We start from the raw sequence: 13,423 nt of genomic DNA on the forward strand, positions 1-13,423 counted from the left end.
CTTCCGAAGAAGCCATTCCCGAGGTACTATGTAGCTATTACTGAGTGAGACAGATACGAGTGACGGACCAGGAGACGACGAAATGATGTAGATTTCTCCCAATCTAGATTCAGTGAGTTTCAGACTGATGCTGAGTTGAGTGACGATGGAAAGGTTGACTCGGTAAGTAGAACCTGATTCTATAACACGGATCGCATAAACGTGGAAACTGAAAATGGAATGAGGAAAAGGATCAGACACATATAAATATAATAGTGAGCTCAGCTCTTCTTCTTCACGTTTGATGAAGAAGATACAAAATTACAGTACTGTAATGTGATGATGGTGATTGAGATTTAGATCCCGTTGGCCATTGCAATTTGGAAGCTGGATTTACTAAATTGGCCTTTCCCGTTTTGGGATTGTCGCAACGCGTGACATGGCGTCCCAACGATATCGATCTACTTATTTGGATGAACTAAATATTTTTTATTTTTCTTTGACAATCAAATATTTTTTAGTCTTGAACATTAAATTTACTAGTCATATTTTTGGAAACCTTTATCTTGTCTTTATTTGTTTTTTGAGTTCGAATTTTTTATGTCGATTTTCAAATCGACATGATTCCATTAAAAATGACAGGCAAAAAGATTAAAAAATAGATTGTCTATTGAATTTTGGACGAATATTTATGTAGATCTCCATTATGTTCGTCTTGTGACAGATCTTCATATTATGTTACAACATAAGTTAAGATTTTTTAGAAAAATTATATATATAATAAAATTTATATTTTATGATTTCATACATAATCTATTTAAAAAAAAATATTCCAAAATACATTTAACTTCATAAAATTAAATTATTATTAGTTTAAAATAAATTATATTGTTCATTATTCGTCTAAGATTTTAAAATAAATATTACAAGTAAATTTTTTGGGTATGGTATTTTTTAAATAGGAGTCTGCAGAAGCCAGTGATTTTTAGTTCAATTCTATGCGACTCGAAAAGAATGCAACTTTTGTACAAGAATTTTCACTTCATAACATGAAAAGAAACGGGAAACAAATAAATAAAAATACAACCAAACTCTAGATCCAATAGTTCTACACAGTCTGAACAGACGCATCTCATCGTACACCGTAAAACTATACTTCCGAACATGGTAACAAAAATTATATCGAAGAGTAAAATAAACCTATCATACATCTCAAAATGTGAAATACAATCTCACAAAGTATCAGTTTGAGCGAAGCAATACAGGACCTACTGACGAGCTAAGCATATCGCTGAGGGCTAACTGGACCTCATTCGACCCGTGTTCACAGCTTATTAAATCTGAAAGAAGGGGGAAAGAAATGAGCAAGTACTTCTCAACTGACGTGTCTCCCAAGCTACAGATTGTTTGAAGAGTCGTTACAATAAGAGGTGCTCTCGCAGCTAGCTCCCTTTGTTTCCCCGAACCTAAAGGTATATGCCACTGAGGGAAATTGGCAGACAATTCTTCCGACGGACGGCCGGAATTCGCAGATTCGACGTAAAACTGTAACACTTCCTGGCAAAGGCCGACGAGCTTGGATTCTACTTGTGTCTCGTCATAATTCACCGGTTTGTCTTGGACGAGATTCTGTAAGAATGTGAGGCAGATTTGATAACACTCATTTTCGAGACGTAGAAGTGGTGGGTCCTGCATCTGGCTTATGGAAGCAAATTCTTGAAGCTTTGAGCGTAACACGACATTGCAGTTGATCTTGTGAGCATGAGATGCCACATCGTGCAATGCTTCGAACAGGACTAAAATGTTTTTACCTGAAAGACGAGGCCTATACATGTTGTAGATCTCTGTCACCGCCTGCCATATATTGAATAAAAAGACACATTAGATCAAACATAAATGGCATGATAAATCTATTTCCACACCACAAGGAGGGTAAATAATAAAGTTCAAATATATCCACTTTCTAACAAAGCAATAATTCAATTTTTCTAAATCTACACCAAAATGCAAAAGAGGTGAATACATCTTGCAGCTACAAAGCTTATATTCCCTTAGTCATCTAGTCATGTTTACGAACTGTTCTAAAAATAATCTCTGACAACCGAACAACCAAAGAAAAATACAAAGATAAATAGACAAACTTGCCTGAATCAACAAAAGCTGAACAGCAGCTCTGCACTTGGCATCAGTTATACAGGCATAAAGACGTGCCCTGGTGCTCTCAGAATCATCAATCACTCTAGAATCTCCAGAGCCTTGATTATCTTCTCCACTAATGGCCTGCTCAACAGTAGTAGCCATGCTTTCTCCACTAAAAAGGTAAGAGAAATCAGGAAGTGTTGCATTGGCAGCTTCTCTTAATGACAAAACTACTTCTTGCCACTTTTCCTCGGAAAACAGATCACCCGCATTGCTCATTAAGCGAACAAATGCCGCAACGCCTATACCAGCAAGGCTTTGGTGAGGACGCTTGATGAAACTCACAAGAAGTGTTAGCACTTTCCCCAAAAGTGGATTAACGGTGTAGTAAAAATTGACAAAAAGGTCAACCACTAATTGGAGGGCTAATGTGCATGTCTCATAGAGCCATGCATCCTGATCGTGCTCATCGCTATCATTATCCAAACCCTCTCCAACTGATCCTTCTCCTGAGGGATCGATAGCATGCCTCACATAATCGAATAATGGAAACAGAACAGATTCAAACACCCGTTCCCACAAAGGTAATGAGAAATGGTGACCATGGTTGCGTAATGTATCAAAGAGAATTTGCAATGCACTCTTCCTGATTTCTGGCCTAGGATCAAAGCTCAGTTCTGACAAACCTATGCAAAAATAAAATGGGAAAACATTTGTGCCCATTACAAATTTAGTAGGCAAAGCTAAAGGAAACGGAGCAAAATTAAATAGATTTCCCAATGACTCAAACCAAACCATGCAGTTTCCTTACCTGCCAACAAAGGAAACCAAAAGTACAGATGGTTTTCTTTATCTGACAACCCTCCATTTTCTTTAATATCCTCTTTCCCGGCTTGAGGTGAAGGCGGAGAACTCTTTCCAGGAGTTTCCTTCTCCTTATTCTTTGATCCAAGATCTCCTTGAGCAAGTTTAGCGGCACAGAAGCGAAGGAAGCCAATGGCATTTAGACTTATCTCATTATCAAATCGACTATTTGTGAATGCAACGAGGCAATTCACACAATCTGTGAAGGTGGTTGTTTCAGTCTCTGTAATGTATGGGAAGTAGTCTCGAATAATCTTTTCGATAATTTCAAAGGCCAACAGTACGATATTTTTGTGGTCATCGTATGCTGCTGTAGTGAAAACCTGAAGAAGGAAAAAAAAATGTTATGATACTAACAATCATCAATATACAAATAAGAATAATAAGCCATAAATACATTAGTTTCGTAGAAGGAAACAAAAATTTAATTTTAATGTCATACCATAAACATGCTTTTCCATCCTGATTTAACGTTGTTCACGCGAGACAAAACCATTTGTGAAACACATCTAATGATCAATTCCCTTATTTCAACAGCATTACTCTTACGCATAACAATGACAAAGGGCTTCATGAATTCGTTCTGGAAATTATAATTAGCCAGTTCTTCTCGCTCCAAGAATTTCATAGATAACTGTCTTAACGAATCCATAGCAAAAATTGCAATTGATAGGTTCTCAGAAACAGCCGATGGTTACAAAGAAATCAGAGAGCACATGCCAGATGCTCGACCACACCAGCCTGATGCGATTCATGTTATAATGCCTGTCAATTGGAAAAGAAAAAAAGAGTTCATGTTAGTTGGAACAACCAAATGACAACAGTAACACTGAATGAAGCTGAAATTAAATAAGACAGGCTATAAGACAAGAAGAAGCAGACTCCCTTACGCAATCTCAACAATCTTTGTTAGGCTGAAAACCCTGGGATCAGATGTAGATCGTAATTCCTCCATAGAGACCTTGCAAAGAGCCTTAACAAAGTCTAATATTGCTTCACTGTTTAATTTTTGACTCCGAGTGAAAATGCGATTCATCTCCACGCTTCCAACTTGTTCTAACATATTCAAATTGGAGACCAAATTGTTCATCTGTTCAGATGTAACTCCAGAAGACTTACCACCTATACCAGCACTATCATATGAACCCCTCATCACAGCAGCTGCTGCATACTGCAGCCTTCCAGGTCCTTTCTTCTTTAGGACAGGGAGGGTTGTTGACTTTCCCTGTTTTGACTTCTCCGATTCATTTTGGGGGAATGCAAAAAAGGTGGCATCAGGAGGAGCACCCTCTCCCAAAAGGTGAAGATGCTCAAAGCGGGAAACACATGTCAAAATATGCTCCCAAGCTTCTTGTAAGTAATTTCCATCCTCATATGCAATTGTCACTATTGCCTAACAAGCAACGCAACCAATTATCAAAATCAACCCTTCATCATGTAAAACATAAATTGAGTAAATTAGGAAAAGTGCAAACCTTGATAGCCTCTATGTTTTTCTGCTTGATATCAGCGGGAGAATGGAGGGACGTGAACTTAGCTAATGAAGTCACAAAAGCATCGCGATGGGTTTTCATAGACATTACAGCTGTGACGTGGACTGCAGAACGGAAACCATCGAAACAGAGAGCACGCAACATTTCATCATCACTTTGGTCAAGTGGAACACTGAAGGCAGCTAACATCGGAGCCCAGCACACCTCAACCATGAATCTTAGAATGACCACATCAGTTGCTGCATAGTAAACTGACCTACGAGTTGGCATGACCACACATATTAAGAAAAAATTTAGAGGTATGTGGTGATAATGAGACATACATAAGCTTATAGGCACTGGTGCTAGTAAATCTTACTCTGATTTGCGTGCCCTTTCTTTAAACTGCTCCTGCATGTGTCTGACGAGATCATCACTGGTCTCCATTTGCATGTTTTCGTCCCGCTTGCGAATCACGATATTTAATATGCTGTCTAAGCCTGATATCTTGTTTGAATTTAAAGATTGCTTCTGCTGGGCAGCGAAATCATCTTCCTTCATTTTTATTTCCTTTCTTGATATCCTTTCAAACAATGACCTCAAGTACTCTTCAGGTAAATCTTTCCCATCATCAATACCGCGATTGTTCCTTATAAAATCATCAGCTGACATCTAAAAGCAGGAAAAGTATCATCAATGTCACTCTTATGATATGTAAAACTTCAAACTGGATCAAATGAGTATAAAAAAATATACCTTATTCTTCACCATAGGATTGTGGGCATCAGTATTGAGCAGTATCACAGAGTATGCAAGGACATAAGCTGTGTCTGCACTACTAAAAGCTTTTGGATTGCATTTGCAATATCGCTCAGCAAACTTTTCCATGATACGATCAATCTTTTGTGCCTCACCAGGCAACCTAAAGCCTTGTAGAAAGGTTCTGATTGCCTCATCAAAGTCCAATCCTTGGAAGTCAAAGGAATCGATGTAGGCATGCATCACTTTAAGTGACAGGTCTTCCCTTTCTCCTAAATAATCGCCAATCAAAGTCTTGTTCAAACCAGAAGCATTTTTAAGAAATTCTGCGATCTCCTCAGGTGAGCTCCCCACCTTATTTGCATTAATGAGAAACTCAATTCCTTTCTTAGGTTTGCGATTAAACAGGGATATACCTTCCTGCCACAATTTTTAAATTAGAGACTAAGGCAACAAGGAGCAGAAAACAAGCAAACAAATTCTAGCGTGTTCACCTACCTGAAGCTCCTGCTTGTAGGCACGGCGTTGTTCAATAGCCAAGACTTCAGAAACTTCACTGGAGGTTTCGGATGGAGAATCTGATCCTTCAACTGTTTCTTCGCCACTTCCATTGGCCAAGGGAAGAGATCCAGCTTCTGAAATATTATCTATCGACTCATATATCTTGGTCGAATGAGGATCTGGAATCCGCAACTGCTTGTTCATCCACTCTCCCATCGATCTTAAAATTGCCACCAAAGACTTCATAGCTTCAAGCTTCATGGTAGCTTCTTGAGGTGGCAACAGTGTAGTGGCAGTACCAGGAGGGACGCCTTGGGCAGTTTTAAGAAGACCATTGACCATTCTGAAATAACGGGTTCATGAAAATAAAACCAAATGTAACAAGTAAAAAAACTGAAACTATTAAGAGCATCCATCTCCATCACTGTCGACGCTTTTATCCAGCAACGTTGCCAGTATGAGAATCCACAGCAAGAAAGCAAAATGACTTTGCAGGCAGTTGTTTAAGTATAACATCTATTGGTTTTAAATCACATGGGAGAACAATAGTAAAGTCGTATGATGAGAAAAATTCTTATATCGATACATAATCAAAAGAGTGAGTTTTCAATGAAAAGGGTTTGATAGAGAGGATGGACGCCTTTCGAAATAAGAAAAAAGTAATATATTAGTCAATCAGGTTGGCAATATGAAAGCATGAAAGCAAGTTCCACAGGATAAAAACGAACATACCTCTCAAATATATTTGATGAATTGACATCGCAATCATAATTGAGAAAGATATCAACCAAAATCTGTGAATCAATGCAAAGCCTTTCTAGGAACCTAAGCACGATCATCTTCTGTTGAAAATTAGGTTGGGCAACATTTTCCAATACTCTAAGAACAATCATCGGAAAAAATACTCCAATCTCTGCTTTTAATCCAGCTCTAAACCTTGAAACTAAACTAATGAAAATAGAACATGAAAGCTGGAAAACAATGATGAGAGTCGAAGCACTATTCTTCAGTAGTGACAAGCACAGATACTGCTTGATGGCACCCAAAAACCTGTTCCAAGAGTAAAATAACAACAACCTTCAACTTTGAGGTTATTTATTTTCAGGAAAAACAGAGTGTATTACGTGTAAAAAAAATATATATGTTCTTTTAAAGAAAATGGAAAGAAAACAATAACACAGCCTTAATTTTGAAGCAAAACAGCCAACAAACATAAAGCCAACTTAGTTTTTTGAAATTCTTTGCACAAAGAAGGCCATACCTTTCACTAGTCCTAAACACAGACCCCGCATTCTCCAGCAAAATCTTCAACAACTCGAGAGCAACAATCTTGCCCTTCATCAGCATTGGATCTGCTAATGCCTCCTTGGGAGGTGTCTTCATGGACAACTTACAAAGTGCCCTGAACACCAAAAATGCATCCCTCCTCAACTTATTTCCAATCTGAACTTCCATATCATCATCTCTCTCCACTTCTCCATCCCCCAACTCTCCTTTCCTATCCTCCAAAGCGGTCTTATACATACTAATCTCCCAATACTTGGCATCCAACATGTCCTTGTCAGTAGAATCCAACAAATCTGCAGGATTTGTTGTCTCCACAGTGGTCGTCTCAAATGCCCCATCATGACCTAGTGAAAGTTTAGTAGCTAAACTAGGATTCAAAACCCCATCGATATCCACCATAATTTTAGTGATAAATCCTTGAACAAATGTAGTCATTGAACTGTCCACATCAGAGTTCTCCACAGGCTCCATCAACTCAGCAACCACAATCGGTTGAACTGGAACAGTTGAAGAATCTGCTTCCATTCTCCTAAAAACTATCACTAACATTTGGATCAAAGATGCTTTAGCTGTGGTCTGATTAACAACATTCTTACTCGCTAAGTAGATATCATAACAAGTTCGTACAATTTGCAACAAGCAATCACCGTGAATCCTTATTGAAATGGACGTAACAGCAGACAATAGCGTCTTCAGAACCAACAGCTCAACTGCTTCATCACCTAAATCGTAGCATTTACAAACGGATTCAATTAATTTGGACAACAACTTAGCTTCAGTGCCACCACTGGGGTCCGCCTCACCACGAAGGTAGCCATGAGAGATCAGCTTCTGGATGCAATCCACAGCTGGATCGACGATCTTGATAAATGCAGTGGAGCAGGCATTGATCAGAGGGCTGAGTATTATTTCCGATTCGGTAAGGGTGTATTCAATCGTGCCTCCTCCATGGAGCGGACCGGGGATGGAACTTCCAGGCTCTGAATCTGGAGAATTCGGTTGTTCCTGTTTCTGTGGCGAAGCGAGCAATTCGATAACCGATTTGCACTGATGAGCTAGCTTTGAGTGTTTGCGCCATGAAGCGTTTTTTATGATCTTCTCTAGAGCTGGCGACACAACTTGTCTCAAGCGGGAATGGCTCGAATCGGCTTCCGAAGAAGCCATTCCCGAGATACTATGTAGCTATAACTGAGTGAGACAGATCTGAGATACGAGTGACGGAGCAGGAGACGACGAAATGATGTAGATTTCTCCGAATCGAGATTCAGTGAGTTTCAGACTGATACTGAGTTGAGTTACGATGGCAAGGTTGACTCGGTGAGTAGAATCTGATTCTCTAACACGGATCGCATAGACGTGGAGACTGAAGATGGGATGAGGAAAAGAATCAGACAGATAATAGTGAGTCTCTTTTTCTTCACGTTTGATGAAGGAGATACAAAATTACAGTACTGTGCGGTGATGGGCTTTGAGATTTAGATCCCGTTTGTCATTGCAATTTGGAAGCTGGATTTACTAAATTGCCCTTTCCCCTTTTAGGATTGTGGCAACGCGTGACATGGAGTCCCTACGAATTTGGTAAAGTCAATCGTTATCGATAAACTCATACTATATGGTTTAAATATTTTAGATGAGCTTATTGACCTCAAAAAAAAAATTCATAATAATTCATATTTCAACTACTTCTAATTATTTATCTCAAAAAAAAAACTACTTCTAAGTTCCAATACTACTATATGTTTTCTAGACAGAGAATCATAAGTCAATATTTGAGAATCAGACTTTAAACATAGTAATTGGAAAGTAAATCATATAATAATAAATAAATGTTTTTGACAAAGAAAATTAAAAACTCATCAAATGAAAAAGAAATGAAAAAGAAATTTGAGTATGGGCTCAATTTGTGCTGAAACCCAACATGTATAAATCTTTTTGAAGCCACACAATGGATTGCTTAGGGTTTTGATTTTTGAATTCAGTAATTTATTAAACTCATTAGATAAATTATTCAACTAATAAAATTTTCGCGGAGAAATGAATTCCTTTATTAGGTTTGAATTATTTATGTTTGTCAAACATTATGTCTAATTTGAGATAAAAATTTATATATATTTACATTTAATTTTAAACGGAAGGAATAATGATAATATACTCCACTCAAGTAGAAAATTCTAATTTATTTAAGATAACTACATATAATGAGTTTTTACTTTTGGTACATAAATTATTGGATTTTGATTTCATTGAACATAATGAAAACCTTAATTTAAAACTTGAAATTGATCTAGGAGCGAGCATTTCACGAACTCAAAGCAGAGATATCTTTGCCGAATAGTCTTGCCATTCCCTTCCCAGGATGATTTTGTTTAACAAGGGATTCTCCAACCAAAACCGCTCTAACACCAACTTCTTGTACATAAGCAACATCATATGGTGCAAACAATCCAGATTCTCCAACAACAATTATGTCCCTTTGACGGATAATTTTACCGTGCTCCCCTTCAAGAAGCCTTTTAGTGTTGGTGATATCAACTTGAAATGTTTCAAGGCATCGGTTGTAAATGCCAATCAGTTCAACCCCCTCAATTCCAAGGACATGGTCCATTTCCCTCTCATCATATGCACCTCCACAAGTGTTGCCAATCGAATATATTAATCATGTATACTAAGTCAAGATCATGTCTCCTCCATCATCCTTCACAGAGTTGACCGGTGCTGACTCGTCTTTGACCTGTTGAGCCCTAACGGAGAAGGAGCAATTGCGTGCAAGAGGGACCATTGAAATTGAGCGTCTGATGAGTGAGTGAATTTGGTAGGGCCTGTTATTGAAAGATGGAATTTTGATTGTGGGTATAACTCGGATTGAAACAAGACCATTGAATAAAAAAAAAACTAAATTTCGATTTTATATCTTTTGGGACAATCAAAATCATGTTAGGAATAGGAATTAAGCTAGATGCTTTGCTTTTTAAAGCATCTACATTTAGGTTTACACGCTTACTTCATGCTTAATTTTCGTATATGCTTAGGGTTCGGAGAACGAAGTAAATAATTTTAATTAGTACTATTGCATATTTGGGCGTTTTAATTAGCTTCTTTAATTAATTTTGGATATAGATTAATAACCTATGGTAGAGCAATAATAATAATGAAGAATTTTAGTAATTTTGCTAGGATTAATTTCCTAGGCATCAGTTGAAATTATAACATAAAACGTTTTCGGGCTCACGATCGACAGGGTTTCCTCATCACCACTATATATAGCAGCATATGCACTATTAGTTAATATTCATGATTCTCTTTTAGGGAGAGACGGCGATATTGGCGGAGAAGAACCCTGTCTGTGGAGGAGCTCCCGTGCCAACGTATGAAGATCGCCGCCGCTGCCACCTGGCATCGATGAAGAGACATTGCATCCAAATTGATGACGGGGATCCATATTTTGCCGTTGGTGATGTTGTTGTTGCATGGACCACGAAGGCTGCTGCTGCATCATTGGATCGAAAAGGGATGATAAGTCATAGGTGGCAGGAAGCGAAGTGGCTGATGGAAGGTCCGATATTGAGAGCGGCGGAATTAGTGTCGTTGGGGGTGGAGGCGGCGGCGATGGCACCTCTAGAGTTGCTAAATGTGCTTGTAGATACGAGAGCTCAGCTTGTAGATTCACCACCTGCAAACCAACAAAGATAGTAATATCATAATTCACAAATAATTAAACTTATCAATAATAAATATTATTCGTCCAAAATACTGAAACAGTTATCAATTTTTTACATTTAAATTACAATTTTTTATATACGAATATGTAAAAGATTAATAAATATTTTAGGACGGAGTGAATGTGATCAATTACATTTAGATGATGTAATAGAAAAAAAATTTCAAATTATTTTTTAATTCAAGTCACCTTCTCTAATTTTTGAACCAACCAGTTGGAAAACAAAATTAATTAAAATGATTTATCTTAAAACACACTGAAAAACCATGTGATTAGAACATGGTATTGCGAACAAATTAAGGTTTTATTGTCATATAGGAATTAGCGTATACTCCTTGGATCAAATGAAAGGTTTGATTTTGTACTATTTTGTCGCAAAATCAGAGAAAAAGATTTTTTATTTTTTTATTTTCAATAAGCAATGACTAGGAAAGTCCTTTCGTGCTTTCAATTTCTATAACCAAGAAATTCATTAAAATTAATTAAATTATAGTAATTCCAGAGCAAATAAAATATTAGTAGGTGATGGGAAATTCAAGAAGCTAATTAAGCATTTGGTTGAAAGATGAAGTAAAAGCAACCCGACCATCTCCCTAATTACTGAAGAATGCTCAGAGAATTCGAAACCTTGTAGGCTATACATAGATTAAGTATTAATTAATATTCTAACCGTCGATCATATCATTAATTACTTTATTATAATACTTGTATAAACATCTTGACTTCAGTGGAGATTGGAGAAGAGCAGAAGAAAGCATAACTTCCTCATACTCATAAATTTATATATATACATGTACATATTCAAAGCTTACTACTAGATTATTTTCCTTCTTTTAGATTCATTCGTTGTAAGCTACTTCAAACATATTAATTAATTCGAATCTCATGATCTAAAGTAATTACTATAAATTGGAATTCTTAAGTCCTAGCAACTATTATAAAAAAAAAAGAAAAAAAAAGAAAAGAAAAAGAAAGTCCTAGCAAGTTCTCACAATCACACGAACAAATTGGTAAAATTCAAGTAAATTCTTCTAATTTAACCTGTAAATATATTGTCCTAATTACATATAGTGATGTTTTAGTACATTTTAATGCAATCAAATTTAAATCAATTTTTTACAAGGGATGAAATGACACTTGGAAAACCCATAAGTTACAACTTCATATCTTCTACTTAAATTACACTTCATGCAATTTTAACTTAACCAAATGCATAGATTTGTTTCAAATTCTAGAAGATAATCATAAAAATTCACTCAAAATAGTTAATAAATTCTTCATTAGCTACAGAAATAGTTTTTTCAATTAAATTTGTTTTTGTGTATAGTAAGTGTATAGATAATTCAGAAACTTAAAGAAAGAAAGAAAAGAAAACGATATTTCATGGTTTTATCTCTATAATAGTAGTAAAATTTGATCTTCTCTCAACAAAACCAAAATCAACTGAACAGACAAACAAACAAAAATATAGATGACGAAATGCTTCATAACTTTGTAAGAAAAACCCGAGGTGACGTTCGGTTCAAATCCAAGAACCGAAAAAATAAAAACAAAAACTAAATAAATTAAACTCACCTGTTGTTGAAGAGCAAATATATGAGCAACACATCCATAAACAGGATCTCTAAGCCTAGCTTGAGCTTCATAACAAATGGTCACAACCGCATCGAGCCGTTTATGAACCGGAATATGTAACAGCAATTTCGACACGTTACTGGCTCCAAACACCTTGTGAACCGCCGCGAAATGAGCCGCTCCTTGTTCCGAGTCGAAATAAGGTGCAAATATACAACCAGGCACACATTTCCTCCTCAAAAACTTACACGCGCCGCAAGGCCCAGTACTTCCACCACCACTACCTCCTCCCCCACCACTACTACAGCTCCCGCCGCCGCCACCACCACCGGCGGAGCTCGTGCTACTAGGGTTTGAACTCATAATTCAATTAAAAAAAATTGGGTTAGTGAAATTAAAATGCATAGCTAGCTAGGGTTATGGAAATGGAAAGATAGTACTTATTATAAGATGAGGGGTATTATAAAGTGTTTTTGATTTAATTTATTTCTAGTTTGGTGTTGTGTGAGAGGTTGGGGTTAGTATTTTAATGGCGGTAGAGAGAGAGAGTTAAAAGAATGAAACGCTTAAGAAGAAAGTCTTTGAAGCCACGCGATAGAGCAAATAACAGCACAAGGCCACGATTATTTAGCAGTTTGCGTGAAGCAAACATGAGATAAGCCTTAGCTAATATATATACATATACACTATATATATATAGAAATAAATTAATTAATAAATTTTTATTTTATTAATAATTCTCAACTGTACTGAATGAATATATATGTATATATGTATGTAGATACATACATGAACTTAAAGAAAGAAGAAGAAACCGTGTCAATGGGTCTGCCTATATTTTGCCACTGCGTGTTTTAAGCTACGTAGAGGACAAAAGACGCCAACTAGTCTCTCTCTTTTCTCTCTCTATGCGTTTGAAAACGACTTCATATATAAACATATGATTCCAACTTAATTTTGTAATAAATTTTCCAATTTATACGAAATCCGATTGAGAATTTCATAGGTGATCACTTCTTAATCTAATTATAGGACGAGCACATTCTTAATCAAGACATGACCTAACCATCTCATATGTGAGGATATGATATTAAAAAAAAAAATCATATGTGAGGATATATTTTATTTA

The 13,423-nt window shown here is 36.7% G+C and overlaps 3 protein-coding genes across 3 annotated transcripts; all 3 read right to left on the reverse strand.

Moving 5' to 3' along the window:
• Positions 1 to 1,221: 1,221 nt before the first annotated feature.
• Positions 1,222 to 8,165, reverse strand: LOC139884197 (brefeldin A-inhibited guanine nucleotide-exchange protein 2-like). Its single transcript, XM_071868265.1, is given in 12 exon segments — positions 1,222 to 1,833; positions 2,125 to 2,804; positions 2,930 to 3,305; positions 3,425 to 3,664; positions 3,666 to 3,747; positions 3,873 to 4,375; positions 4,458 to 4,731; positions 4,834 to 5,126; positions 5,211 to 5,633; positions 5,712 to 6,057; positions 6,447 to 6,764; positions 6,976 to 8,165. Coding segments are annotated over 12 exon segments (5,337 nt in total).
• Positions 8,166 to 9,300: 1,135 nt separating this feature from the next.
• LOC139884198 (indole-3-glycerol phosphate synthase, chloroplastic-like) lies at positions 9,301 to 9,878 on the reverse strand. The gene is made up of 2 exons (XM_071868266.1): positions 9,722 to 9,878; positions 9,301 to 9,626 (listed from the first exon to the last, which is right to left on the reverse strand). Exons 1-2 carry the CDS (start codon positions 9,876 to 9,878, stop codon positions 9,301 to 9,303), a joined length of 483 nt encoding a protein of 160 aa, XP_071724367.1.
• A 412-nt stretch (positions 9,879 to 10,290) lies between these two features.
• Positions 10,291 to 12,657, reverse strand: LOC139884199 (LOB domain-containing protein 30-like). The gene is made up of 2 exons (XM_071868267.1): positions 12,295 to 12,657; positions 10,291 to 10,671 (listed from the first exon to the last, which is right to left on the reverse strand). The coding sequence occupies exons 1-2, from the start codon at positions 12,655 to 12,657 to the stop codon at positions 10,291 to 10,293; spliced, it is 744 nt and encodes a 247-aa protein (XP_071724368.1).
• Positions 12,658 to 13,423: the final 766 nt, after the last annotated feature.

The sequence above is a fragment of the Rutidosis leptorrhynchoides genome, unplaced genomic scaffold, assembly GCF_046630445.1.
Source record: "Rutidosis leptorrhynchoides isolate AG116_Rl617_1_P2 unplaced genomic scaffold, CSIRO_AGI_Rlap_v1 contig519, whole genome shotgun sequence".
NCBI lineage: Eukaryota > Viridiplantae > Streptophyta > Magnoliopsida > Asterales > Asteraceae > Rutidosis > Rutidosis leptorrhynchoides.